This window comes from Trematosphaeria pertusa (genome assembly GCF_010094035.1).
Source record: "Trematosphaeria pertusa strain CBS 122368 unplaced genomic scaffold BU26scaffold_4, whole genome shotgun sequence".
Lineage (NCBI taxonomy): Eukaryota > Fungi > Ascomycota > Dothideomycetes > Pleosporales > Trematosphaeriaceae > Trematosphaeria > Trematosphaeria pertusa.
In genome coordinates, this window is record NW_022987215.1 from 2,756,617 (window position 1) to 2,781,220 (window position 24,604).

Here is a 24,604-nt window from a genome sequence, read left to right on the forward strand (position 1 = left end):
GCGCCGGTGCCTGCAGAGGTGCGTAATCGATAGAGGAGGGATGTGGTCCTAGCGCGGCTCTCAATATGACCACCGGCGAACGCACACGCGCAGCTCATGCTCCATCCTGCGGTGAGATTTAGAGACTTTGCACCGTTCTGTGCTTCCTCTCACGCGACTGTCTCGAGCAGCGGCTGCTGGCGCAACAAGCTGCACGCGTCGTGGCGAGCCGCAGGCGCGCCTACGTCACAGCAGGCGCTGCACCCACCAAAGGCGCATGCAACTCCACAAGCCGAACCCCAACATCGCTCGTACAGCCCGCCTGCTCCGCGACCGACGAGCGACGACGCTGCTCCGCCGACACTGAGCGACCGGGCTTGCAGCGCTCCGATCGGCTGATGCGCAGACTATGCGCGCCAACTCGACGCAGAAGGCCTACGACGAGGCCTTCCTCGCCTGCTCGACTGCCGTCTACTTTGAGAGCCAGGTCTGCCGTCCCCGAATAGCCCAGCGTCATGAGGCTGCCCGAGTTCAGACTCGCTAACCAGCGTCCGCGATAGAACAACGAGCCCGAAGCGCTGCGCTCGTGGAAGAGCGCCCTCGACCAGATCTACTACCACAATGCCCACCGGCAGCCCTCCAGTTCCCGGCCTGCGTCCGAGACCGAGAAGGCGCTGGCAGAATCACTGCACCAGCTCGAGCTGCAGTGCAAAGAGCGGGTAGACCTGCTGGAAGCGCTGAAGCGAAGCCGCGAGGAGTCGAATGAGCAGCTCACGTCTCCCCCGCCCGGCGCTGATGCAAAAGCGCCCACCCCTCCTCCCCACGGCGTCCCCCTTGCTCCCGCCGATACCAATGGATCATCCGGCTGGCTCGGGGGTGGAACCATACCGCCGGTGGAGTACACCGACCTCTCACGTCCACCTCTACCGCAGCGTCCGTCGCTCCTGCCGCGCAAGAGCTCTGGCGCCGAATCCAATCGCACGAAGAGCGCTCCCCAGGTCGGGCCGTCGTTGTCGCCTGCACCTACACGGAGCAAAGATTCGCGGACGCCGTCGCCCGAGAAGAAGGGGCGTCTATTGAGGACCTTGAGACCAGGAAGGGAGGGTAAACAGTCAGCCCCGAGGCTGCCTACTTCAATGCGATCGCGGCCACCAGAAGCCGCAAAAGCGGCGACTCAAGCCTGGGGCTCCAAGCCTACCCAAAGCTCCAGCCGGCTGACCAAGGCGTCATTGCCTTCATCTCAAAATGCTCCAAGTCGACCCTCATTCGAAAGACCAGGGTCCGGGCCTGACTCCGAGAGGCCAGTACTACAACCGCCGAACCATGAAACATATCAGCCTCCCGCTCCTTTCTATTTTCGATCCAATGGCGCATCAGGATCCGCCGCTTACACCGTTCCTCCCCCAGATAACGGCATTGACCCCGAACTCTCCTCTCGACCTCAGCGCATCAGGAGGGACCTGTCTTCCCCCCTCGATCAAAGGAGCTCTCTCGACCTAGGACGAGTAAAGAGCAGCCAATCGAGCAGCACATTGTTGCCTTCGTATCGGAATGAATATCCCGAATCCGTGCAGAATGCTCGCCTTCTAGCCGCTTCAGCAGCCGCGAGATCCTGGACCGACCTTGAATCTGACAAACTTGGGCCTCCCGGGGATTTTGCCTCGGGCAGGAAGCCGGATGGGACCCTGTCACAACAGCCTGTCGCTAACAACCGCGGGCGGAAACCAAAGAAGGAGCAAGAAGAAACCATTGCGTTGGAAGAGGACAATTTCAACAAGACGCAACCACCAGCACGTAGAAACAGGAAGACGAAACAAGACACAGCGCGCGCAGATCTTCCCCCTACTCCCACGTCAGAAACGGGAATTTCAGAAGAGTCGGAACAGGAGTCTGACGAATGGAAGGAGCGCGTACGTAGTATCCTGAAAAATCTGCCTAGGGGGGTTGACGAAGCTGCCGCTCAGCAAATCCTTAATGAGATCGTAATCCAGGGCGATGAGGTCCATTGGGACGACGTAGCAGGTCTCGACATCGCGAAATCCGCTCTCAAGGAGACAGTCGTATATCCTTTTTTGCGACCAGACTTGTTTATGGGTCTGCGAGAGCCAGCAAGGGGAATGTTACTATTTGGGCCACCTGGGACAGGCAAGACCATGCTTGCAAGAGCGGTGGCAACAGAGTCGAGATCCACCTTCTTCGCCATTTCGGCCAGCAGCCTGACGTCCAAATTTTTGGGCGAGTCTGAGAAGTTGGTCCGCGCGCTCTTTGCCCTGGCGAAGATGCTCGCGCCCTCCATCATCTTCGTCGATGAAATCGACTCTCTCCTCTCTTCGCGTTCTGGTTCCGGCGAGCACGAAGCTACACGACGCATCAAGACAGAGTTCCTCATTCAGTGGTCGGATTTAGCCAAAGCAGCAGCAGGAAGGGAGCAGACCGAGAAGGATAAAGAGAAGGGAGATGCGAGTCGCGTGCTTGTCCTTGCTGCCACGAACCTGCCTTGGGCGATCGATGAGGCCGCGAGACGGAGATTTGTGAGGAGGCAATATATCCCCTTGCCAGAGGATCACGTAAGGAAGACGCAGGTGAAGACACTCTTGAGTCATCAGAAACATGAGCTTAGCGAGGCGGATTTGGATCGCCTTATTAGGCTCACTGAAGGTACGTTCCATCTCCTGTCCTCGCCCTATTGTATGCTTGTATCTAAGATAGTGTAGGCTTCTCCGGTTCTGATATCACAGCGCTTGCCAAAGACGCGGCTATGGGGCCTCTCCGTTCCCTCGGCGAGAAACTACTCCACATGACCATGGACGAGATCAGGCCTATGCGGTTTAAGGACTTCGAGGCTAGCCTGCAGACTATTAGACCATCTGTAAGCAGGCAGGGACTGCAGAAATATGAGGATTGGGCGCGGGAGTTTGGCGAAAGGGGCGGTTAGTTCAGGTAGCTTATCCGCACGAGACTTGCACATGGCTTTTACGCTTGCAAGGGAGGAATCGGCCCCCATATTGTAGCGAGCAGGAACGTGTGTGGAGATAATCAAAATAGCCCACCGAATGATGCTATTTTGTGTGACTTCCTGTCCACTTTGAATTGCAGAGGTGCCTCTAATTTTCGAAAGGGAGCTAGCATGTCTACCGATTGGGGGTCGTCAGCATACGAGTATAGAGCTTCTCGTCATCGCCTCACGTTTAGCAAGGGATTTCCTTTATGCAGCATTTCATCGCGGATAGAACGCCGCAATGTCGGTTGTTAATCCTGTACTTGTTCTTACAGTGAGTGGACGATATTGCTTATAATCCTTGCTAATAGAAGCTATCCACGCTTAACTTTGTTAATAACTCGAGAAGGGGAGAGGCCTCCCAGTCGGTGCACGGAGCAAGCGTTCTCCTCATGGGAGCTGTTGACTAGTTCCAAGTGGCGACGCTCTTCTAAAACCCGTGGCGCGGGTGTGCTGTACCGATGAACTGTTGGTCACCGAGCGTGACGGTGCACATTGCGACGTTTCTCAAACATCAACATATCCAGTGCCTTTAGGAGTGGCCTTCCAGAGTTAGGAATGAGACATGTTGGTATGTGTGCCACGACGTACGACCAAAGGCGCGACGACGTCTTGCGCAGAAGAAGATTATAGTCGATCTGAAAGGGTTGGTATACGGACATCAGAACAGTGCTCGAGTGGAAAGGATTCAGGTTATGGTCTGTCCACGCATTATTTACTGGTGATGCGCAAGTGAGTAATTTCTTTCCGATTTGGAGCTTTTGACAAACACGAGAGCGAGCAGCTCGGCGCGCAATAAGAATTGAAAACCCAACCCACATTGCAAACTGCAGAGCTCATTCGTTGTAATACCGTGAGCAACACTGCTGGAAGCATAGCAGGCCGTAGAGACAAGGGATGTAATTAGAGGGTGACAGGAGTCGCAGTTCCGATCACTTTTCGGTACATACCTAGCTCAAGATGGATGAACGACTAAGAAAACTTCCCTGAGATACTCGAAGAGGAGTTGGGTGTCTGCGAACGGGGTTGGCAGATGAGTCACAGGACCGCAAGCATCCCCATTTACGCAGTTTGAGTGCTAGCATTGTGCAACCACAGGTCTGATCATATAGATGGCAAAGCTGTCAATTCATCTTAGCTTTAGAAAGCCACTCTGGAAGCCCTTCGGTGTTCGATAGCCCCCAGCACACTCGCCAGATAGAAGAGAATGCAGCCATGCAGCCCGAACGCCTTCAAAATGCTGCAAATTTGCCTCTACCCATCCAGGAGACATATCGCCCGTAAAATATAATACACTCAACATCTACAAGGAAGGAGTCCGTGACGATAGGGGACAACGAAACGCTAGAGTACGGTCAAAAGGAACACCGAACGCTGTGAATACGCAGTGCTCAACGCAGACTGTTCCCCAAGCAGAAGCCCGTCTATCGAACGAACCCATCACGTAGACGTCGGGGAATCTTCCCGTGACCATGAGACGTCTGGAACATGACCAGCCTCCTCCTACTGCAAACCTGCTTTATTCGTCTTCACGACATGGGCGATAGGATGAAGGATGCCTTTGTTGTCGTGGGCACCCAGGCCCATGCCCTTGCTCCAACCCATCTTTTCAAGCAAAGCGCGGCCCCTGTTCTCTGGGCCGAGCTCGGGAGCGGAGGCGCCTACCGTCTCGCCGTCTTTGTAGGAAACCACCGGGCGAGATTTCGAACCTTTCGTCGCTTTCGGCAACTTCGGACCTTTGAATTGTTTCGTACCAGCACCAGGAGGACCGCGCCAGCGATTCTTCAACTTCACCTTTTCAATGAATGCCTCGAATATACTGTCATCGTAGATCGTGCGCTTTGTCTTGGATAAGACTGTGAAGCGATCGGTGCCGTCTCCACGCGACCTGGAACTGACGCCGAGATGACTGACAAACTGATGAATGGCTGCGCGGCGGTGGGCCTCCATAGGTGGGAGGGAAAGCGTCTGCATATCCGAGCTCATGAAGTCGCGAATCTCGTCCAGAATGTCCTCCGCATTGACTCCGTCTTTGTACCTGACGCTGAGATCGGGCGCCTTGCCCTTTCGCCCCAACAGGCCTAACTTTCGCAGCTCTTCGCGTTCTGCCTTCTTCAATCGCTTCTTGACCCGATCGGCCTCCCAGCTGGCCTGAATCTGGTCATTCAGGTCGGAGTCATCCAGCTCGGGGGGCATTTGGCTACGCCGACCTTTCTTTCGAGGTCTCAGCGAAGGTCGCTCAGTATCCATGATGTCGAAGCCGCCGTAAGGATCCATCTCAAGTGCGTCAGACATGGCGGCTGCAGACGGGAACGATGGCTCCGTACGCCTTCCGCCTCCAGCACGATGCTGTCGTTTCTTGCTCGGCCTATCGAACGCCCTTGAGGAGGCTGCGGCACTGACCGGCCCGCCGAAGAATGCGTCACCGCCGTACAGCATGACTTCTTCTGAACCGAGGCCTAGCTCCTCCTGCTTCTGTAGAAGCCTAGCAATTGTCTCGTCGACGAACTCGAGCTTGTCCTCCTCGTCCAGGTCTGAACCGCTCTCGCTGCTTCCACTGCTGGAGGTCATACGACGCGTATGAAGGAGAGTGGCCTCGAACTTGCGAATCAGCTCCTGGTCCGCGGGAGTGTTGAAGAAACTCGCTGGAAACCATCGCGCGTCATCGGGAGTCGAGTCCTCGTACACCGCCAAATACTGAACGCCGGAAGGCCGGGTGCGTTTAGAGATGATGCGGGCAATCGTGTCCATGACATCGGAGGAAGTACTTAGATGATTAAAATCCCCTAGGGCGTCAGAATCCCATTCGCCCTGCCCGTCTTCGGCTGCTGGTTCGCCTGGATCGGACTCCCAGTCATTGTGACTTCCAGCGTCAAGATGCATTTCGCGGCGCGCAAAGCCGGCAGATGCGACCATTTCATCTTTCAATCCAAAGTCTTCGACGTTCTGCATGTAGTCGTCCATGGCTGCGTCCTGCGGGTTCACGTCACCACGCAAGAAGGCGTCCATGTTTGGGCGGTCGCGCACAGGAAGCCATCCGATGCCTGGCTTGCTTCTGGAAACCCACGGCGTCGTGCGACCCTCCCAGATAGGCCTGCCTCCCCGACGCCTCTCAAAGTGATGCTGGATAACGCTGTTCGTGTCTGAGTCGACATCAGACCCGGGCTGAGGAGCGATGGCAGGCTCCTGCGCGGAAACGCTTGGTTCCCCGGGCATAGTCGCTAGTGCCTCGGTGGGGAGAGACGCCTGTTCGTCTGACGAGGCGCCAGTGAGCTGCGGCGTTTCGGCCGGGGTGCGCCGTGAGTCATCTTGCTCGGGGGAAGGGGCAATGGGTGCTGCAGGCGCCGGAGCCGAAGGGGCTGCTTGCGTGGGCGGGTTGTGGGCGCGGCCTCGGAAGACGACCACCTCTTCGCCGCTTGCCACGGAGGAGGCAGAGGACGACGGGCTACGAATCGTCATGTGCGCCATGGCCGCCGTGTTGCGGGCGGCTGGCGAGGGAGCGGGAGAAGGTGAGCGGGAGGGCGAGGAAGGCGCGGCGGGCTCGACCGGCGGCGCCTTCTCTTTGATGGAGCCCTCCAGACAGCCGGCGCTGACGAAGGCGATGGGCAGGCGACGGAGCTTCGTCGCTGAGTCGAAGGCGGTGGAGCGGTGGCCCGACGTCCAGCGGGCCTCGTCGGCGAGCGAGAACTTGGGTGTCGGCGTCGCGGCTGGGGGCTCAGGTCAACAGAGACACTTCTGGGGAGCGTGGGGAGGTGCGGGCTGGCGTACCCTCCTCCTGCGCCCACGAGCGCGTTGGCGGTGCGCGGCGGGGCGTTGCTCTGGCAGCGCGCTTGTTCTTGCCCTTTTTGCGCGCCATGGCAACGGCCGTCGCGAGAACTGTGGGTGAAGGCGAAGGCGACGCAGCGGGAACAGCGGTGGTGACCGGTGGAGCAGGAGTGAGTAGTGAGTGGCAGGTGGTAGTTGTATGGCTGATGGAGCCACACCTGTGGCGGCGGGGCTGTCGGCGGTTCCTGGAGATAGGGCCGGGCACAGCTCGCGTCGGGACGCTGCATGCAATCAATCAATCGAATTCCCAGCGCGAGAAACTGCTGATAGACGCGCGCCGGGCAGTCTCGGGCAGCACGGCGAACAGAAGCTCCAAAGGCCGTTCGTTTCTGGTGTGTAGCGTGCTAGCGCAGTCTTCGCAGCGTTTGCTGCTCTGTGACCGTGGAGCGCGAGAACCCCGCCATCCGCAGGCAACATGACCTCAGCCCTGCCTGGGGCTTCCCCGGGGCCGCAGCAGTCAACACCTCCCCCCTGCCCCTTCACGGCCGCCTCTCCCCGCCGTCTTCCTGTCAGCCTGTCCCTCGCCATGGTCAAGTGCTAATCTCCGCCCGCCAGAAGAAGCTTCCAACAGCGCCGTTCACGGCGAGCACCTCTGCACGCAGCCCCTCCGCCCACCGCCTCCCCGAATCCGCCTGTCCCCCCCTCCCCCGGTCGCCATGAATGACCTCGAGCGCGTTGGCAGGAACATCGTGCGCACCTTCTACGACCCCCAGCCAGCCAACGATGCAAAATGCCCCATATGGTGTCTGGGCCAGCAGTACGACCCAAAGCCCCCGCCGCCCAGGTCCACGCCCGCCCACGTAGCGGATACCTCCACGACCGCCGCATCTTCCCCTGCACCGCACTCTGAGCGAACAGGCGCTACAGAGGATGACAGCTGGATACGCACGAGCCTTGACGAGGAGCGCAACGAGGCGACAAACGGCGAAGACCCCGCGCGGTGTGGCGGCTGGCCGCAGCCCTTTCTTGACGACTTCGAGTCGCGCATATGGATGACGTACAGGTCCGGCTTCCCGCCCATACAGAAGAGCCAGGACCCAAAGGCAACAGCGGCCATGAGCTTCAGAGTGCGGATGCAGAACCTGGCGCAGAGTGCCTTCACGGCAGACACGGGATTCGGTTGCATGATACGCTCCGGACAATGTATTCTGGCAAACACGATGCTGTGCCTGCGCCTAGGCAGAGGTACTCCTCCTGAACAAACAGCCTTGTTTCGCTGTGACTGACAGCACCAGACTGGAGAGTACAGGGCTCCAAGCCCGAGAGCAGCGACCGCCCGATTCTGTCCCTCTTTGCCGACGACCCCAGGGCACCTTTCTCAATCCACCGCTTCGTGCAGCATGGAGCTGCAGTGTGCGGCAAGTACCCCGGTGAATGGTTTGGGCCGTCAGCAACAGCTCGCTGTATTCAAGACCTGGTCAGCCAGTACAAGCCCGCCGGCTTAAGGGTCTATGTCTCCGGTGACGGCGCGGATGTGTATGAAAACAGGCTCCGAGATGTCGCCGTCGATGACCATGGCACGTTTCAGCCTACCTTGATCCTCGTAGGCACCCGCCTGGGGATCGATAAGGTCACCCCCGTGTACTGGGAAGCCCTGAAGTCTGCATTGCAGATGCGCCAGTCGATTGGAATCGCAGGGTGAGCCACTGCACCATCAAGTTGAGCATCATGTTAGTGAGCCTACTAACGGGGTTACAGCGGCCGCCCATCAGCATCCCACTACTTTGTCGGGACTCAAGGCAACCACTTTTTCTACCTGGACCCGCACTTCACACGCCCTCTGCTCCCCTACCATGAAGATCCTTTGTCTTACACTCGGGAAGACGTCGCGACCTGCCACACGCGCCGCCTCCGGTGCATCGAGATCCGGGAAATGGACCCTTCGATGCTCATCGCCTTCCTCATCCGCGACGAGGATGACTATGAAGACTGGAAAGAGGGCATAGTCAGCGTGCAGGGAAAGTGTATCGTGCATGTTAGCCAGATCGAGCCGGCGCCCAGGGGACAAGAGAGAGAGGGTGCTGTGGATGAGGTGGAGAGCTTTGACGAGGAGGGCTTACAGTAGCTATCGGAATCACCTCATTTCAGGTCAGGCGCTCCTAGGAGGCATGGGAATATTGTTATCGGGATCCTTTGGCGCGCACTTGGACTTGAGGGAATCGCATCTTCGGTTATCGTGGAGTTTGGGTAGATATATCCGCAAAGCCCGCAGCTTTTACAGAGTAGTGCGGTACACCGAATCAAAGAACACCTGCCACTTCCGCGTTCCCCGTCTGAGCCACGCGAAATATGGGAAAGCTCGAAAAGCGCAGAAAGCGATCCTCTTAAAGAGCCTGTAGAATGTAGTTCAACTAGAATTAGAATTTTCGCGACAGCTACCGTACTCCATTTCTCCTTCAAGCACAGATCTAGTCTGTGACTCAACTTTGTCGAAATCGGGTAGTCCTGTGGGATGTCCTAGGATGCGTGAAGGTTGCCAGTCGTGATGGACTTAGCAGATTTCGTTCGCGTCGATGGCGCGTCCAGGGTCGCCTTCTCACGCGACTTGCTGGTTAAGGCGTGCGTACCGAGGTCTCATGTCAGAGGTGAAATAGGACGAAAATAAACCAAACAAGTGTGGATGAGTCACAACGGATGGAGGATCGACGAGATGAAGTTGGAAAGAATTGATTCGTTCCGTGTGCAGAGGTATAATGTACACCCTCGATGATCCGGACCCCGTAGTCAAACCATGAACTCACGGTCCTGGAGAGCAAGCAAACCGACCCATGATCGCATTAAAATGAAACCCGTAAACACCGACCCCATAGCCGTCATCCAAGAACAGGACGAAGGAAGAAACCCAGAGAAACCCCGATCGTCATGACACCCTTACTTGGTGGAGGAAGAGTACTTCGTGACGGCCTTGGTGCCCTCAGACACGGCGTGCTTGGCAAGTTCACCGGGCAGGATGAGTCGGACACTGGAGCCTGTTAGTGCATGCGCGACAGCGAAAAGGAGAGACAGAGCAAACGTACGAGGTCTGGATCTCGCGTGATGAAATGGTCGACTTCTTGTTGTAGGCGGCAAGCTTGGAGGCCTCGGTGGCGACGCGCTCGAAGATATCTGAAAGAATCAGCGGGAGCTCCAATGGGGAGAGCGTGCGACTGTGACGTACCGTTGACGAAGGAGTTAAGGATGCTCATGGCGCGGTTGGAGATACCAGTGTCGGGGTGGACCTGCTTGAGGACTGCGACGCGTCAGCTTCGTGATCAAAACATGCGATTGGGGTCGGCGGATGGGATGCAGAGACGGGAGGCAGCTGCGCGATGCGAAAAACGCGCGCGCAACCGTGCCGGACAGACTGACCCTTGTAGATGTAGCTGGAGTAGGTCTCCTTCCTCGACTTGGTGCGCTTCTTCTTGTCGCCAGAGGGAGCGGCGGTTTTCTTGCCGGCCTCCTTCTTCTCAGCGGGCGCCTTGCCGGCCGGGGCCTTGCCGCCGGTGGTGGGAGTCTTCTGGGCTTTGGGAGGCATTTTCGGTGGCGTGCGGTGGAAGTGAGATGGAAAAAGGCGGAGTAGCTGAGAGCTGGAAGTGGGCTGAGATGGACGGGTCGGGGTGGTTGCGCGGGAGTGGAGTGTCGAGATGAAGGAAGAAAGGTCGTCGAGCGGCGGGGGACGCGCTACTTATGGGGAGTCGCGCTGATGTTGTGATCCAGCGGCGGCCAGGCCGGCCCGTGCGCTGCTGCTGCCGGTTTGGGCGCTAAGCGAGCGCGACTGTGATCTGTGGCCGCCGCCCGGCGCGCTAGCCCGGCAGGATTGATCTCGCGCACCACAACACGCCGCGCCCGTCCTTATAAGCTGCCTCCCCGCCCCCCGACCGTCGCCCTTCATCCATCTTCTCGACTCTCCACGCCGCCCATCGCCCGCGCACCCAACGCAGCTCCCCATCTCCAGCTCCAGCACTTCTAGCTTTTTAGCTTTACCACCCACTCCCCCCCCGCATCCAAAATGACTGGAGGCAAGTCCGGAGGCAAGGCCAGCGGCTCCAAGTCCAGCGCCCAATCGTGAGTCCGCCCGTTTCCATCGCTTTTCATCGCGACTTGCTCGTTTGCCTCCACGCGTTTGACGTCGCCTTGTTTTGGTTTCAAGCCTGGCGCGTCTTCGCCTCTTTGCATCCACGTTCCATCTCGACTGGCGCATTGCATCATCGCTGACCATCATCAGTCGTTCGTCCAAGGCCGGTCTCGCCTTTCCCGTCGGCCGTGTCCACCGTCTGCTCCGCAAGGGCAACTACGCTCAGCGTGTCGGTGCCGGTGCCCCCGTCTACCTCGCTGCTGTCCTTGAGTACCTGGCTGCCGAAATCCTCGAGTTGGCCGGCAACGCCGCCCGCGACAACAAGAAGACTCGTATCATCCCGCGTCATCTCCAGCTCGCCATCCGCAACGACGAGGAGTTGAACAAGCTCCTTGGTCACGTCACGATCGCCCAGGGTGGTGTCCTCCCCAACATTCACCAGAGTACGTTTTTCTCTCCCAGTCGTCGCGCATCTGCTAACCGCTTCCAGACCTGCTCCCCAAGAAGACCACCAAGCCTGGCAAGGGCCCGTCACAGGAGCTCTAAGCGATTTTCTTCGGCGCGGTCTCGGTGTTTTGATTTCTCTATCATGATAATGGGGTTCGGTCTGGGTCTCGGTTCACGGGTTTTCCATGGGGTTTGCAATACCAGAGCTGTACATTAGCCCACGGATGATGGGTAGCTCATGAGTTCAATCGAGCGATTACTTCAACCTTCTCTTTGGCTTCTGTGACGTGTCTTGTCTGCTCGTCTTTAGGTTCACTATCCGATTCATGTTGCAGTCTTTCGCTAGGACTGCGTGTTCATGCACTAGGCTGTGACACTTCGGAATCGTCAGAAGTAGCTGCATCTCTACAGAAATGCGCTGTGCAGCTCAGGCATCGCGAGTCGCAGATTCGGTGAAAGTGACAGCATCCGCCGTACGCCATGAGAATTCGGTCCGGCAGCAGATCATTCGACTCTGCGACCCCAAGTTTGTCGCATCAGAAAACGTTGGAATCGCCGTGTTCAGTCCCGTGACGCGAAGATGGCCAATTTGAATTGGATGACTTGGATGTTTGCATTGAATCTGGTTCTACCGGTGCCGCGTTCCCATGTTTTTACTATAAACAAGGCCTCGTCCCCACATGCCGCTCCCCCTATAGAATCATCTTCGGCGGAGCTGCAAATCGTCAATTTCCTGCGCGGAAAAAGGGCTTGATGGGGTACTCACGATCCAGGATCGGGGCTGGCACGTTGCGCTCGTACTTGGAGCCTGTAACGGTCAGCGGTGTCCGCGGCCGTATGCATGCCGATAGCTCACCTCCGGGGGCAGTCGGGGGGCGGTACGGATCGGGATGCTTCCACTTTTCCAGCAGCGTCTCCGTCTCCTTGATCAGCTCCTGGATGCGGGCGTCAGCGATGCCCTCCTCGTGGTGTCTGTAACCGCTATCATACTCGCTGCTGGCGCGGCTCGGTGACGTGCTTATTGGCCTCGAAAAGCGACCGGATGTACATAGCCTGGCCCCGCCAGAGATATCGGTGGACGGCCCAGTCGAGGGAGAGCTTGAGCGAGCGCCGGTAGAGGCGCCTGCGGCGCGTTAGCTGTGCATTCGTCGCAGGAGGGGGAGGCGTCGCGCGGGCGATGCAACGGGCGGGCACGCACAGGACGGTCGTCTTGGAGCTCATGGCGGCGTTTGGTCCTCCAGCTTGGGTGCAACTGTGTGTTTTCGCGACGGGGGGCGAGCGACAGCACTCGCAATGGCTCGTCTTCGCGGTGTGGTGAGGGCAGCTCTGGGGCGACGTTGGGGCTCGGCACCATGCGTTGTGACGAACGTGGTTTAGCTTGGTGCACGGCTGCCGCTTCCGGTTGGAGGGATGCCAGAGCTCTGCCATCAAGGCCTTGCAACCTTCGAATCAATTGCCTCACCTTAATTTTCTCTCCGTCACCTCCTCCCATCCCGCCAGTCCCCTCCTTTTGGACGCGCTCTGCCGCCTGTCGCCCGCAATGTCTGGCCAGCAGTGTCTCCGCCGCCTAGCGGCCTCTCCGCCGCCATTGCGAGCCATGCCGACGCTTCGCGCCTCCTCGAGAGCTGCCCGGTTACCGGCAACCGCCAATGCGACACGCAGCTACTCTGCCGTATCAAGAGCGGCATCATCCGGCCTCCTGGGCCAGGCCTCAAAGTGAGCGCGCCCATGGAGCCGCGCAAAGAATAGAGCTAACCTGCCCACAGACGGCCCGCACAGCTATTCCCGCCGCGCATTGCCCTCGTCGCGCAGTCACGGAGCTATGGTATGCGTAGATGCACAGCGTTGCGCGATGAGAGACTGATGTCACGATAGCCGACAAGATCGTCAAGGTGCCCCAGATGGCCGAGTCCATCACGGAGGGTACATTGAAGCAGTGGTCCAAGCGTGAGTGGCATTGCACCGGCGCGGATACAGCGTGTTGGAGCGGCGGTACTGACAGTTTTGCAGAGGTGGGCGACTTCGTTGAGCAAGATGAGGAAATTGCTACCATTGAGACGGACAAGGTAGGCGGGAAAGCACACATGGCAGAACGCCACCCTGACACGTCTAGATCGACGTCTCCGTGAACGCACCCGATGCCGGTACCATCAAGGAGTTCCTGGTCAACGAGGAGGACACGGTCACAGTCGGGCAGGAGATCGTAAAGATGGAGCTGGGTGGGGAGCCTTCCGGTGGTGCAAAGGAGCAGGCAAAGGAAGAGCCGAAGGAGCCCGCGACCAGGGACCAAGAAACGTCCTCGCAGCCTGAGGGCGGGCAAGAGAAGACCCAGGAACAGCCAAAGCAGGAGGAGAAGCCACAGCCTCCGAAACAAGAGTCGAAGCCCGAACCTCCCAAGCAGGAATCCAAGCCCCAGCCTCCGCCGCAGAAGCCATCACCACCCAAGGAGCCTAAGGAGTCGGACACGAAGCAGGCTCCCGCGCCAGGGAACCGCGAAGAGCGACGTGTAAGCGCCGCCCGCCAGAACTGCAACATGTGACATGTGTCGCTGATAGCTTCTCTAGGTCAAGATGAACCGCATGCGCCTACGGATCGCCGAGCGTCTCAAGCAATCGCAAAACACGGCAGCCGCCCTCACCACCTTCAATGAGGTTGACATGTCTTCCCTTATGGAGTTCCGCAAGCTCTACAAGGACGAGATCCTCAAGAAGCAGGGTGTGAAGCTTGGTTTCATGTCCGCCTTCTCCCGCGCCTGCGTGCTCGCGATGAAGGATCTACCGGCAGTCAACGCCTCCATTGAGGGGCCCAAGGGCGGCGATACCATTGTCTACCGCGACTACGTCGATATTTCTGTAGCTGTCGCGACCGAGAAGGGTCTAGTTACGCCCGTTGTGCGCAATGCCGAGTCTATGGACTTGGTGGCTATTGAGAAATCTATCGCCGACCTTGGTAAGAAGGCGAGAGATAATAAGCTCACAATCGAGGACATGGCTGGGGGTACCTTCACTATCAGCAACGGCGGCGTTTTTGGCAGTTTGATGGGTACGCCCATCATCAACTTGCCCCAGACTGCTGTGCTGGGTCTGCACGCGATCAAGGAAAAGCCCGTGGTCGTGAACGGCAAGGTGGAGATTCGACCAGTGAGTTCCCTTGTCTAAATTCTGCGATGGTGCTAATGCGCCGCCAGATGATGTACCTTGCTCTGACGTATGACCACCGTCTGCTCGACGGGAGGGAGGCCGTGACCTTCCTGGTAAAGGTCAAGGAGTTCATCGAGGACCCCAGGAAGATGCTCCTTGGTTAAATGCTCGTCTCTCCTTTGTTTTAGCATTTTGTTGTACCTGTGCATTTCCGGACTACATGCCGCTGTCTATACATGTGAGGCATAGGGCAGTTGGGTCCGACCGATATGTGGGGTGGATTAGCATGGTTGGGGAAATGTACGACTAGGGTGCAGATGAATACACGAGCGATTTTGTACAGCATATTACGATGGCGTACTCGTGTGTGTGAGAGAGAGTGAGAGAGAGAGAGAGAGAGAGAGAGAAGGGGGGCCTCTGCTTGAGTGATGCTATGTATGGGCTCCTATGCCTCTGCCGTCCGGTAGGGTATTACGACGGGTCTCTAGTTGTTCAGAACATTAACATGGATTTCTAGCAGACTCTCTTTTGTTATAATATTAATTCCGCTCTTTTAGTCAGCTTCCTTGTATGTATTCACACCTTGTCGGTCTTGTTCGTGTTAGTGGTAGCCAAGGGGGGCTCGTTGCGCAGCTTCGGCGTTATTGATGGCAGCATATTACCGCAACGCAGTACATGTAGTAACTTCTCGTGATTCTATATTATTTCCCGTGTGGTTGGGAGTCGGTACCGCAATTTTGATGTAATTTAGGGATGGTTGTGGTTCGCTATGAATTTTCTTAATTTGAGATGCAGGGCTTTGGTGTTAGAATATTACCACCTCAACACTGGTACGAGGATACAGCAAGGATAAACGTGAAAATAACGCCTCGAAGGCTTCTATACTAACCGCCATATAACGAAGGCTCTATATGACGCATTCTGGGATGGCTTGACTTGGTAGTAGGTTGGTACGAAAAATTTTTGGAACTTGGAGTATAGATCCTTAAGCGAACGGAGTCTCACAACCCAACCCTGAAATCGAAGGCATACCACTACAAGAGCAGACACCCGAATCTATCGACCAGGACTTGTTGGGATCCCCCATACTAAAGTATAGAGAGGCCAATCCATGGAGCTTGAAGTCTCATCGACGGCGATGTGGGTTGTGAGGGCCATTCCTCCAGCGCAGTCGACATCTTCCAACCAGAGAACAGGCATATGATGATCGCTTGACATGGGCAACGGCAATAAAAGGCAAAACCCAAGTAGACATGCAAGTGGTATTGGGGAAGGAGACTGATATCATGGCTGATAATCGCTATGCGATTTAGTACTCACGGGGTTCACACTCTATGCCCTACCACGACCGCATGCAATACACCCGGTCCGAACATCTCGAAGCATTGCCTTTACTGGCATATACGTATAAGTCAAGCATCTAGCAGAGTACAAAACAGATAGTCGAGGAGTATACGAAGAGCTGGACGATGGATGGTTCGAGACGCCACAGTGAATGTTACACATCCGACGGGGATGAAGGCATCTTATATCTCTCGTTGGCTCGGTCTGCCATCACATAAACGCGCAGGCGGCTCCCCACCTCACGATGTTATGACAGCTATCGAGGGCCATTCCACAATCGCGTTTGCACCAACCCCCTGTAGGGAGTATGCAAATCTGAACGAATTCAAGACGACACAACAATATTTCTGAAGGCGGTTCTCAGTAGGCGGATTCAAAGTAACTCCCCGCTATGACAATAAGTATAGCGGCGACGACCTCTGAAAGACAATAAAAGAAATCAAACGAAACAGTCGATCTGCCTCAGGCTGGCATGATAGTATGCGCATGCCGCCATGCCATGACGCATCTCGACGTGTGGTACGCACTGGGTCTCAACAAGGGGTACGCAACCGTAGCGGGATCACAAGCCTCCAACTACGTATCAGCGCACATGCGAATAAAACCCCATCAACGACAGATGAAGATGTACACAGCCTGGTCAATCGGCCTGCAACGTACAAAGCGCCAAGCGTGTACAATTTCCGATCAACACTGCTTGTGGTAGGTATGGAAGCTTGAGCTCCATCGCGGACGCTAACGCGTATCAACATAAAAATACGTCAAGGTACGCGCGGCAAGTGGATTCGTAGGGTACAGGCGACGAATTGTGGATCTTCATCTGCGAGCGTCTCCTGAAACGTGGGCGGACGGGCTAAGCTTTGTTTCTACCCGTTCTTTGCCACGAATACCTGGTTCGAGAGGCTTCCGGGGCAGTATAATAAGGCTGCTGGGTCTTTCCGAGGAACGGCACTGACGCCTTCCGCCACGTCTTCCTGAAGCCTGGAATTCAATTGTACATATTAATCTTGTTCACGTCGTTCGCTCGTTTCATTGCGTTCAAGCATACCCACCGATTTCTCTCTCTTTTGAAAATGGCTTTCCAACCATATACACCCAAGCCTATCACCGACATCTTTACGGCCGACACAGACATCGACCGCCGAAAATGCCACCGCACCGTCCCAATGAGAGTTCTGGCGCTCGGCCTAGGTAGAACTGGAACTGCTTGTCCGTTCACCGACCCCTTTCTTGAGCCACTGCTTACCAGCCACAGCACTCAGAACCGCGCTCAAAGAGCTCGGCTATACAGACTGCTACCACATGATGTCAGCCAGCGTTGAGAACCCCCCCGACTGCCTCATGTGGCAGGACGCCTTCGCTGCAAAGTACGACGGCGAGGGAGAGTTCGGGCGTGAGCAGTGGGACCAGCTTCTGGGCCACTGCCAGGCGGTCTGCGACTGGCCTGCCGTCGCCTTCGCGAAGGAGTTGATCGAGGCATACCCCGAGGCAAAAGTCATCATGACCACTCGGGATGTCGATTCATGGCATGCGTAAGTGGCCTCTCGAACTCGTTGCGCGTTTGCTCCCTGACAGATCCAAGCTCAACACTGAAGACGGTCGACTGGCGAGCCAATGACCCCGAGCTCAAGTTGGTATCCCAGTGGGACTGGGGCGCGGGCCTCTACCAGCCCATGCTGCGCAAGTTTTGGGACGTCTTCTTCAAGGGCGACTTCAAGAAGTACGGCAAGCAAGTCTTCAACGACTACTATGCGGAAGTGCGCTCGATCGTCCCGGCGGACAATCTCCTCGAGTTCCGCGTGAGCCAAGGATGGGGCCCACTTTGCGACTTTCTGGAGGTTCCTGTTCCGGAGAGCAAGAAGTTCCCACATACGAATGACACGGATGGCTTCGTGGACAGGTGTCGTGCGCGGAACAGGGCTCAGATGTATAACGTCCTGTTCCGGGGGTTCGTAATGGGGGGCGGTATTTTGGCTGCTATTCTCTCAGCCTCGGCGACCTTTCACCGGTTCGGCGCGCGCCTGCCCGGTCTGAGGGCGTGAGGCGCGGGAAGACGACGGGAAGATGGTGTATATAGCTGGCGCTGTTTGGATGGGATCCGTCTGCATGGATTCGATCGGCGTTTCGGGTACACAAGGGAGCGTGTTTTCACAGGCCCGGCGGCACAGCACTGCTGAGGGATTCCCCTGAATATCATATACCGTGCACATGTCGTCGAAGATGATCGCTGCCCGGTGGTCGTTGGTGTCGTGCATCGTGATATGGGCCGACGTTCGGCGCCGCTCCATTCGCCCTCGGGCGTCGCGGTACACAGACGCCAAGAAGATCGGCCGGTGCGATCACAAAGGTCGACGATGGAGAGATACAGTAGCTGGCTGGATAAATGGCTGGCCGTCGAGATTGCAGGAAAACCGGGGCGACGTTGGGAAAAGCCTTGCTTGGCGCGAGTGCCGCCGCCGGGTTGGTCGCTCGGCTGGCCCGCCACCACCGCGGGCGCATGCATGACTCGCTCTTTTCTGTGAAACACCCTTGGCCTCTGCGACGCTCCACGGACGCGCAAGCATCGAGGCTGCTGGGGCCGCCGAACAGGTAACATGTTTCGATCGACATGCCATGGGTCCACGACCGCCTCCTCGGAGGGGATGCGCGCCGACGGGGGCCCGACGACGTCGCCAGCGTGCTGCCTCTCCACTGCGCTCCCTCTCCCACCGTGCTCTCTGTGGGCGATGCCGCAGACATGTTCTTCGTGCAGCCTCCCTCTCCGCGGCCCCTCGTGGCATGCGCCTGCTTCTTGCTGGCCGCCGTCCGGGCGCGTCTCGACGACGAGACCTCGCCGACGTCTGTTTTCCGCTCGGTACCTCTCCAGGCCCGGCCCCCTCGCACTGGTGTTGACGCTGCTTCCAGAGACCCGACCTGCACGCCCCCAGAATCAGCCTAGAGATCCTCTACCCCGAGCTGGTCTCTCCTGGATACCTCTTCCTGGCGCCTTATCGAAATGTCGAGCCGGGGCCGTACATCTACGACAACTACGGCGTAAGGCGGCTTGTCTTCTCCTTTCACTCGGCGCCGATTGACTTCATTGCAGCAACTGGTCTGGTCTGGTGCGGGCTCGCAAGGCGCTTCTACTGCGCACAACCCGCACGTGTGCGAGTACAACGGCAAAGACCACCTATGCTTCTTCCAGGGCCACCAGCACCATGGATGGGCCAGAGGGCATGGGGTGATCATGGATAACCAATACCGGGTGGTGCGCACCGTCGAAGCCGTAGGCGCCGCCACGCAGACCGACATGCACGAGTTCCGCCTGATCAACCGAGGCCGGACCGCTCTGGTTACCATCTATCAACCCCGCGCATATGACCTCGGTGCGTTTGGGGTTGGGCCCGGACTCGCGTGGATCCAAGACAGCGTCTTCCAGGAGATCGACGTCGAGACCGGAGAGCTGCTCTTTGAATGGAGGGCGCTTGACCACATCGCCCCGAGCTTTTCGTACACCTGCATTGACTGCACCGACACCAGCGGGAACGGGCTGAGCAGAGATACGCCCTGGGACTACTTCCACATCAACTCGATCGACAAGAACGAAGAGGGCGACTATCTAATTTCTGCGCGCCATGTCGCCGCCGTCTACAAGATCTCCAGCCAGGACGGGAGAGTGCTTTGGGAACTCAACGGCGCGAACCCTACCTTCAAGAACGAGAACCTTCATTTCTCGAGCCAGCACCATGCTCTTTGGGTCCACGAGAACCAGACGCATACCATCATATCCCTTTTCGATAACGCCAGCAACACCTTCAACATAACGAACAAGGAGTCGCGAGGCATGCTCATTGCCATCAACCACGTCAAGCGAACCGCGACCAAGTTGCAAGAATGGCTGGCTCCAGAAGAAGAAGGCATCTTGTCTGGCTCACAGGGCAACATGCAGAGACTGCCTGATGGGAATGTTTTCATTGGGTGGGGAGACCATGCCTTCTACTCTGAGCATCTCGACAGCGGAGAAGCCGTCTTGTATGGTAAACTGGCGTACTGGGGGTCCGACGTGATGATGTACCGCTGCAACAAATACCCCTGGATAGGAGAACCGCTCACGACGCCATCCTTGTGGACGTATTCCAAGACTGGTAACAATGATTCAAGCCTCGCTTTCTTCGTGTCGTGGAACGGTGCAACCGAAGTCAGAGCGTGGAACTTCTACACTGCAGACTCAGCTTCCGGCCCCTGGCAGTTGGCAGGGCGGGTGAACAGGACGGGTTTCGAAACAGAGTACAGGGCTCCATTCGCAAGCGAATGGTCTTTCGCGGAAGCACTCGATAAGAGCGGAAAGCCTTTGAAGCGTTCCGGCATTGCAAAGACGTTTGTGCCCTCGGAATCCATGGCGCCGCTTTGCGATGAAGGAGGTTGCGATCCCATTCCTCCGCTTCCAAAGGGCGAAGTATTTGATCAGACCATGCCAATGGTCACGAACCGCGGGAAGTTTTACACTCAAGGGTACGACACAGCTCGATACTATCCCATTAACGCGGGACTTTTCGCTGGGGTTCCAAGGGCGCATTTAGCTCTCCCATTCGTGCTGATATTGTTCATCATCTCCGCTGTATGCGTGGCAGTAGGGCGACGACGGATCGTCAGGGTAGTGTCTTCATTCCAGGAGTGGGCCACCCCGAGAGCATTCCACCTGTGTGGCGGGGAAGCGTATGGGGACCAGGCCATTTTCTCCCCGGGTTATCGAAAGCTCGAGGGGCCAGACGCCCTGCCATGATGTTATTGGCCGACGCAATTTAAATGCAGTTCTTGTATAAATTCGTGGCATATTTGTATAACGTCCATCCACTGCTTGATCAAGAAGGTGCATTTTCTGGGCAGACGAGCAGGCAGAGCGCATAAACAGGGTCTATTGGAGGGCAGACATTCCAAGCCGATCGTCGCCAACTATCCTATGCACGAGCAACCGACGGCCCTAGTGTTCCGGCGTCGGAACAATGCGATGGGCGTGACGCGTACGACTGGCTGACGCTAACATTAAATCCCTGTCTATCAAACAAGACCTTCAATCTTCTCCAGACACAAGCACGACAGGGTCGGCCGACGTGCTGGAGACCCACTTCCTTGCGTGTGTGCATGACGTCTCTTGGGGCGCGCCGTTGTGCGCGTCTATCCACGACACGACTTTACTCTTGCAGCTATTTCCAACGCGGTCTTGGTGGATCGACTGAAGCGTTCGCGCCGGGCTGGTGTTGGTCACCTCTTTTATCTCTTATTCTCGAACGACTGAACAATATTCAGCCCTTGTCCCTCATGCTTCGAATTCTACATCTCGACGACACCTCTATTTCGTATCTACCAGTTGTCTTTGCTTTAACTCTAACCACGCTCTGGTTCATCTTTCTACTCCCGCCCCTACAAGACTATATTTCTGCTCGGTACAGGCACGCCTTTCCTGAAGGCTTGCCGTTTTAACACAGTCGGCCCTTCGACTTCGGGCCCGAGGACTGTCTCATTACAGGATGATTCTCAATAAATTCCACGCTCGCCAGAACAGCACTGCGACGGATCCTATATCACGGACATCGCTGCACCAGCGTCGTGATTCGTACCCGTATTTCACGCAGAACGGCGGCCCCTGCGCGCCACATGATGAAGAGAACACGCCGCCGGCGACTCCGGTCAAGCAGCCAGAACCGTCATGGGGTAACATGCCAAACAAACTGCAACTGCTCATTCTCGCGCTCTCACGGCTCGTCGACTTTTGGCAGATGGCGTCTCTCCAATCGTACATGGTCCAGCAGCTTCGCTCTTTCGACGCTACGCTCCCCGAGTCTACCATCTCCCACCAGGCAGGCATCTTACAGGGCTCATTCACAGCTGCGCAGATTATCACCTCAATACTCTGGGGTCGCGCTGCCGACTCTCCGGCCATGGGCCGTAAGAATGTGCTACTCATAGGGTTGGTTGGGACGGGTATCTCGTGTATAGGTGTGGGCTTCAGTCGCACATTTTGGCAGGCTGCTGTTTGGCGGCTAGTGGGGGGTGCCGTGAACGGGACCGTTGGTGCAGCGAGGACCATGGTCGCAGAGTCGGTTGACAAGAGGTGGCATAGTAGGGCTTTCTTACTGCTTCCCATCGCCTTCAATGTCGCAAATATCCTAGGCCCTGGTGAGTGCCCAATCCCACCTGATCTCTGGCTGCTCGACTAGGTTGGCTGACGTCTACTGTAGTGGTTGGCGGCCTATTGGTCAATCCTGTAGCAAGTCACCCGTCGATGTTCGAAGGATACGATGGAGCCCCAAAGCGATGGATCAAGGCATATCCGTACGCAACCCCGAGCGTCCTCTGCGCCGTACTACTTTTTATCGAAGCTGGCTTGGTGGTTTCATTCTTGCACGAAACATTACCCTCAAAAGATCGTGTCCGAACGCTGTCCGAACAGCTTCGGGACATGTGCAAGGGTATTTTCTCCGTGCTGCGGAACCGACCAGATTATGCATCTCTTGAGCAGTTCGAGGCCAGTCATCAGCTATCCTCTCTCCCAAGGCGGTCTTTTCCGGAGAAGCCCACCAATACGACACCCCATTCCCGGCCCGTTCAACGTCTGCCCTTTCGCCGGATCTGGACATCTAACGTCCTATGGACGTTGTTGAGCGTTGCCATATTCGACTTCCACATGGGTGCATTTTCCGGTCTGTGGATCATCTTCCTCTCGACTTCACGGCCACGAGGATTGTCGCCCGCTCAAGCATGGGACAAACTCGTCAAACGCACCCCTTTCCGCTTTACGGGTGGTCTTGGATTCCAGCCCACTTTGCTGGGTACATCATTGGCGGTCCTTGGCATCGTGGGGCTATGTCTGCAAATCCTCCTGTATCCCTGGGCCAATGGCAAATTCGGGCTGATGCGATGCTTCCGGTACTCCCTTATCCTCTTCCCGCTGGCCTATGCGCTGGCGCCATACCTCGCTCTCCTGCCTTCCACCACACCGGCGCCTCTTCCAGCATCCGGCACTCTCATCTGGGTCGCCATATCACTAGTACTCACTCTGCAAGTCACCGCCCGCACATTCGCCCTGCCAGCCTCTATCATCCTCGTCAACAACGCGTCGCCCCACCCTAGCGTTCTCGGTACGATACACGGCGTTGGCCAGAGCGTGAGTTCAGCCTTTCGAACCATTGGACCGGTAGCGAGTGGCTACTGGTATAGCATCGGGCTGAAGAAGGAGATCGTAGGCCTCAGTTGGTGGATTGTGGCTGCGATAAGCGCATGGGGGTGCGTCGCTAGTTTTTGGGTAAGAAATGGAAGCGGTCATGAGATCTTGCTACCGGGAGAGGAGGAGGGAAAAAGCTTAGATATCTAGCGTAGCTCTATATCTAGACATATTACTAAATTATATACTACGCCTTAGAATAAAGTAAAGCCTCTAGAGTATTATAACGTACTTTACAAGCGAATCCTCCACACAAGCGAACTCTCTACACAAGCGAACTCTCCACACAAGCGAACTCCTCATACAAGCGAACTCCCCACACAAGCGAACTCCCCACACAAGCGAACTTCCTACACAAGCGAACTCCTTACACAAGTAAACCTTCTAAAAATGCTAAGTATAAGAAAATTAATAAGTAACGTACTTTACAAGCGAACGTGTCACACAAGCGAACGTGTCACCTTCTCTTAGCAACGAAAATCAACGAAAATTAACCTGTTTTTCTTAAATAACTAAGCAAAACCTTAATATTTTTCTATAAAAATTTATATATATATTCTCTATAGTATATTATACCTTATAGTAAAGTTACACTAAGATATATTACGTAATTAAAAAGCTATACGTATTTAAGTAACTTTTAAGAAAAAATCTAGTTTTCTTCTAGTAAGTACTATTATATCTCTATAATAATATATAAAACTTATAGTATATAGTATCTATAACGTAATAAAGATTTCTAGAAAACTTCTATACCGCTAGCTTTTCTAGGTATAGCGCAATAAGAGATAGAATTTTAAAAAAATCTTTCTAGAGTTTTCTTCTTGTAAGAGCTAGGTTCGCGGTCTCTACTACTATAAGCGCCCCTAGAACACCTAGCTAGGTAAGTTGGCTGCAGGCAGCACTGTCTCTACAAGCTATAAAAATAAGAGGTGCTAGCAGAGTAGGTTAGGTTAAATTTAGCTATCTAAAGGTAAGAAGTAGAAGAATGCTTTAAGAGGCTCTATATATAGAGGTGCCGAGCGCTAAGGCGCTAGGCTAGGTTACGTAATAGAATTACGTAACCTAAGGTTATATAACCTAAGGTAAATTCTAAACTAGACTATTATATTACTCTCTCTTATAGAGAGAGCTTGTTTCTAAGCTCTAAAATACGCCTTCTAGGTTTCTCTTCTTCTAAAACTCCCGCGTTATACTCTTAACTATCTCTTTTAGCTTATAGTAAGTGTATTTATGTTAGTTTTAAACTAAAAGCACTTTTATAGCTACTACCTTTCTTCTAGTTACTCTATCTTTATAGAGATTTAAGCTAGAAGGCTTATTTCTACGTTTATAGGGCGGCTTTATTATAGACTCTCTTCTTAAATAATACTCTAAGCTTAGTAGAGTTCTAAATTACTTAGCAGCGCCTTTACGTTACTATTACGTCTTCTACTCTTATAGGTTTTAAATTCTCTACTATCTTCTCTAGAGTCTTCTCTTTTTTATACGCCTTAATCTAAGTATCTAATTATAATAGTAGCTCTAGCTTATCTAGGTATACTACGTAAAAGTCTCTTACCTTATAGAGAGTATTAATAAAGTCTATAGTATTATACTAGGTAGAGTTAGAGTTA

General features: G+C 55.5%; 11 protein-coding genes across 11 annotated transcripts; 8 read left to right on the top strand and 3 right to left on the bottom strand.

Moving 5' to 3' along the window:
* Window positions 1–202: 202 nt before the first annotated feature.
* BU26DRAFT_517294 (AAA-domain-containing protein) lies at window positions 203–3,171 on the top strand. Its single transcript, XM_033828544.1, has 3 exons — window positions 203–466; window positions 540–2,637; window positions 2,694–3,171. Exons 1-3 carry the CDS (start codon window positions 389–391, stop codon window positions 2,912–2,914), a joined length of 2,397 nt encoding a protein of 798 aa, XP_033687722.1. The 5' UTR covers window positions 203–388; the 3' UTR covers window positions 2,915–3,171.
* A 901-nt stretch (window positions 3,172–4,072) lies between these two features.
* BU26DRAFT_549231 (uncharacterized protein) lies at window positions 4,073–6,833 on the bottom strand (the record flags this gene model as incomplete). Its single annotated transcript, XM_033831986.1, has 2 exons — window positions 4,073–6,684; window positions 6,746–6,833. The coding sequence occupies 2 exons, from the start codon at window positions 6,831–6,833 to the stop codon at window positions 4,481–4,483; spliced, it is 2,292 nt and encodes a 763-aa protein (XP_033687723.1). The 3' UTR covers window positions 4,073–4,480.
* Window positions 6,834–7,458: 625 nt separating this feature from the next.
* BU26DRAFT_422488 (putative cysteine protease ATG4) lies at window positions 7,459–8,867 on the top strand (the record flags this gene model as incomplete). Its single annotated transcript, XM_033823459.1, has 3 exons — window positions 7,459–7,987; window positions 8,032–8,440; window positions 8,501–8,867. The coding sequence occupies 3 exons, from the start codon at window positions 7,459–7,461 to the stop codon at window positions 8,865–8,867; spliced, it is 1,305 nt and encodes a 434-aa protein (XP_033687724.1).
* A 594-nt stretch (window positions 8,868–9,461) lies between these two features.
* Window positions 9,462–10,697, bottom strand: BU26DRAFT_517297 (histone-fold-containing protein). Its single transcript, XM_033828545.1, has 4 exons — window positions 10,151–10,697; window positions 9,960–10,031; window positions 9,820–9,907; window positions 9,462–9,764 (listed from the first exon to the last, which is right to left on the bottom strand). Exons 1-4 carry the CDS (start codon window positions 10,314–10,316, stop codon window positions 9,674–9,676), a joined length of 417 nt encoding a protein of 138 aa, XP_033687725.1. The 5' UTR covers window positions 10,317–10,697; the 3' UTR covers window positions 9,462–9,673.
* On the top strand, window positions 10,681–11,532 carry BU26DRAFT_517298 (histone-fold-containing protein). Its single transcript, XM_033828546.1, has 3 exons — window positions 10,681–10,846; window positions 11,007–11,299; window positions 11,347–11,532. The coding sequence occupies exons 1-3, from the start codon at window positions 10,791–10,793 to the stop codon at window positions 11,400–11,402; spliced, it is 405 nt and encodes a 134-aa protein (XP_033687726.1). The 5' UTR covers window positions 10,681–10,790; the 3' UTR covers window positions 11,403–11,532.
* Window positions 11,533–11,995: 463 nt separating this feature from the next.
* Window positions 11,996–12,524, bottom strand: BU26DRAFT_562442 (uncharacterized protein; the record flags this gene model as incomplete). Its single annotated transcript, XM_033833032.1, has 5 exons — window positions 11,996–12,018; window positions 12,070–12,111; window positions 12,160–12,238; window positions 12,294–12,426; window positions 12,502–12,524. 5 exons carry the CDS (start codon window positions 12,522–12,524, stop codon window positions 11,996–11,998), a joined length of 300 nt encoding a protein of 99 aa, XP_033687727.1.
* Window positions 12,525–12,787: 263 nt separating this feature from the next.
* BU26DRAFT_517299 (dihydrolipoyllysine-residue succinyltransferase component of 2-oxoglutarate dehydrogenase-like protein complex) lies at window positions 12,788–15,012 on the top strand. Its single transcript, XM_033828547.1, has 7 exons — window positions 12,788–13,019; window positions 13,070–13,128; window positions 13,179–13,250; window positions 13,314–13,369; window positions 13,417–13,809; window positions 13,868–14,443; window positions 14,491–15,012. Exons 1-7 carry the CDS (start codon window positions 12,844–12,846, stop codon window positions 14,605–14,607), a joined length of 1,449 nt encoding a protein of 482 aa, XP_033687728.1. The 5' UTR covers window positions 12,788–12,843; the 3' UTR covers window positions 14,608–15,012.
* A 1,798-nt stretch (window positions 15,013–16,810) lies between these two features.
* Window positions 16,811–18,187, top strand: BU26DRAFT_517300 (uncharacterized protein). Its single transcript, XM_033828548.1, has 3 exons — window positions 16,811–16,996; window positions 17,043–17,319; window positions 17,370–18,187. Exons 1-3 carry the CDS (start codon window positions 16,861–16,863, stop codon window positions 17,827–17,829), a joined length of 873 nt encoding a protein of 290 aa, XP_033687729.1. The 5' UTR covers window positions 16,811–16,860; the 3' UTR covers window positions 17,830–18,187.
* A 501-nt stretch (window positions 18,188–18,688) lies between these two features.
* On the top strand, window positions 18,689–20,549 carry BU26DRAFT_422134 (uncharacterized protein; the record flags this gene model as incomplete). Its single annotated transcript, XM_033823444.1, has 2 exons — window positions 18,689–18,820; window positions 18,873–20,549. Coding segments are annotated over 2 exons (1,809 nt in total), but the record flags the coding sequence as incomplete, so codon positions are not given.
* Window positions 20,550–20,729: 180 nt separating this feature from the next.
* Window positions 20,730–21,334, top strand: BU26DRAFT_263344 (uncharacterized protein). The gene has a single exon (XM_033821274.1). The coding sequence runs from the start codon at window positions 20,909–20,911 to the stop codon at window positions 21,245–21,247; it is 339 nt and encodes a 112-aa protein (XP_033687731.1). The 5' UTR covers window positions 20,730–20,908; the 3' UTR covers window positions 21,248–21,334.
* On the top strand, window positions 20,923–23,170 carry BU26DRAFT_263334 (MFS general substrate transporter). The gene is made up of 2 exons (XM_033821273.1): window positions 20,923–21,943; window positions 22,006–23,170. Exons 1-2 carry the CDS (start codon window positions 21,295–21,297, stop codon window positions 23,136–23,138), a joined length of 1,782 nt encoding a protein of 593 aa, XP_033687732.1. The 5' UTR covers window positions 20,923–21,294; the 3' UTR covers window positions 23,139–23,170.
* The last annotated feature ends 1,434 nt before the right edge of the window (window positions 23,171–24,604 follow it).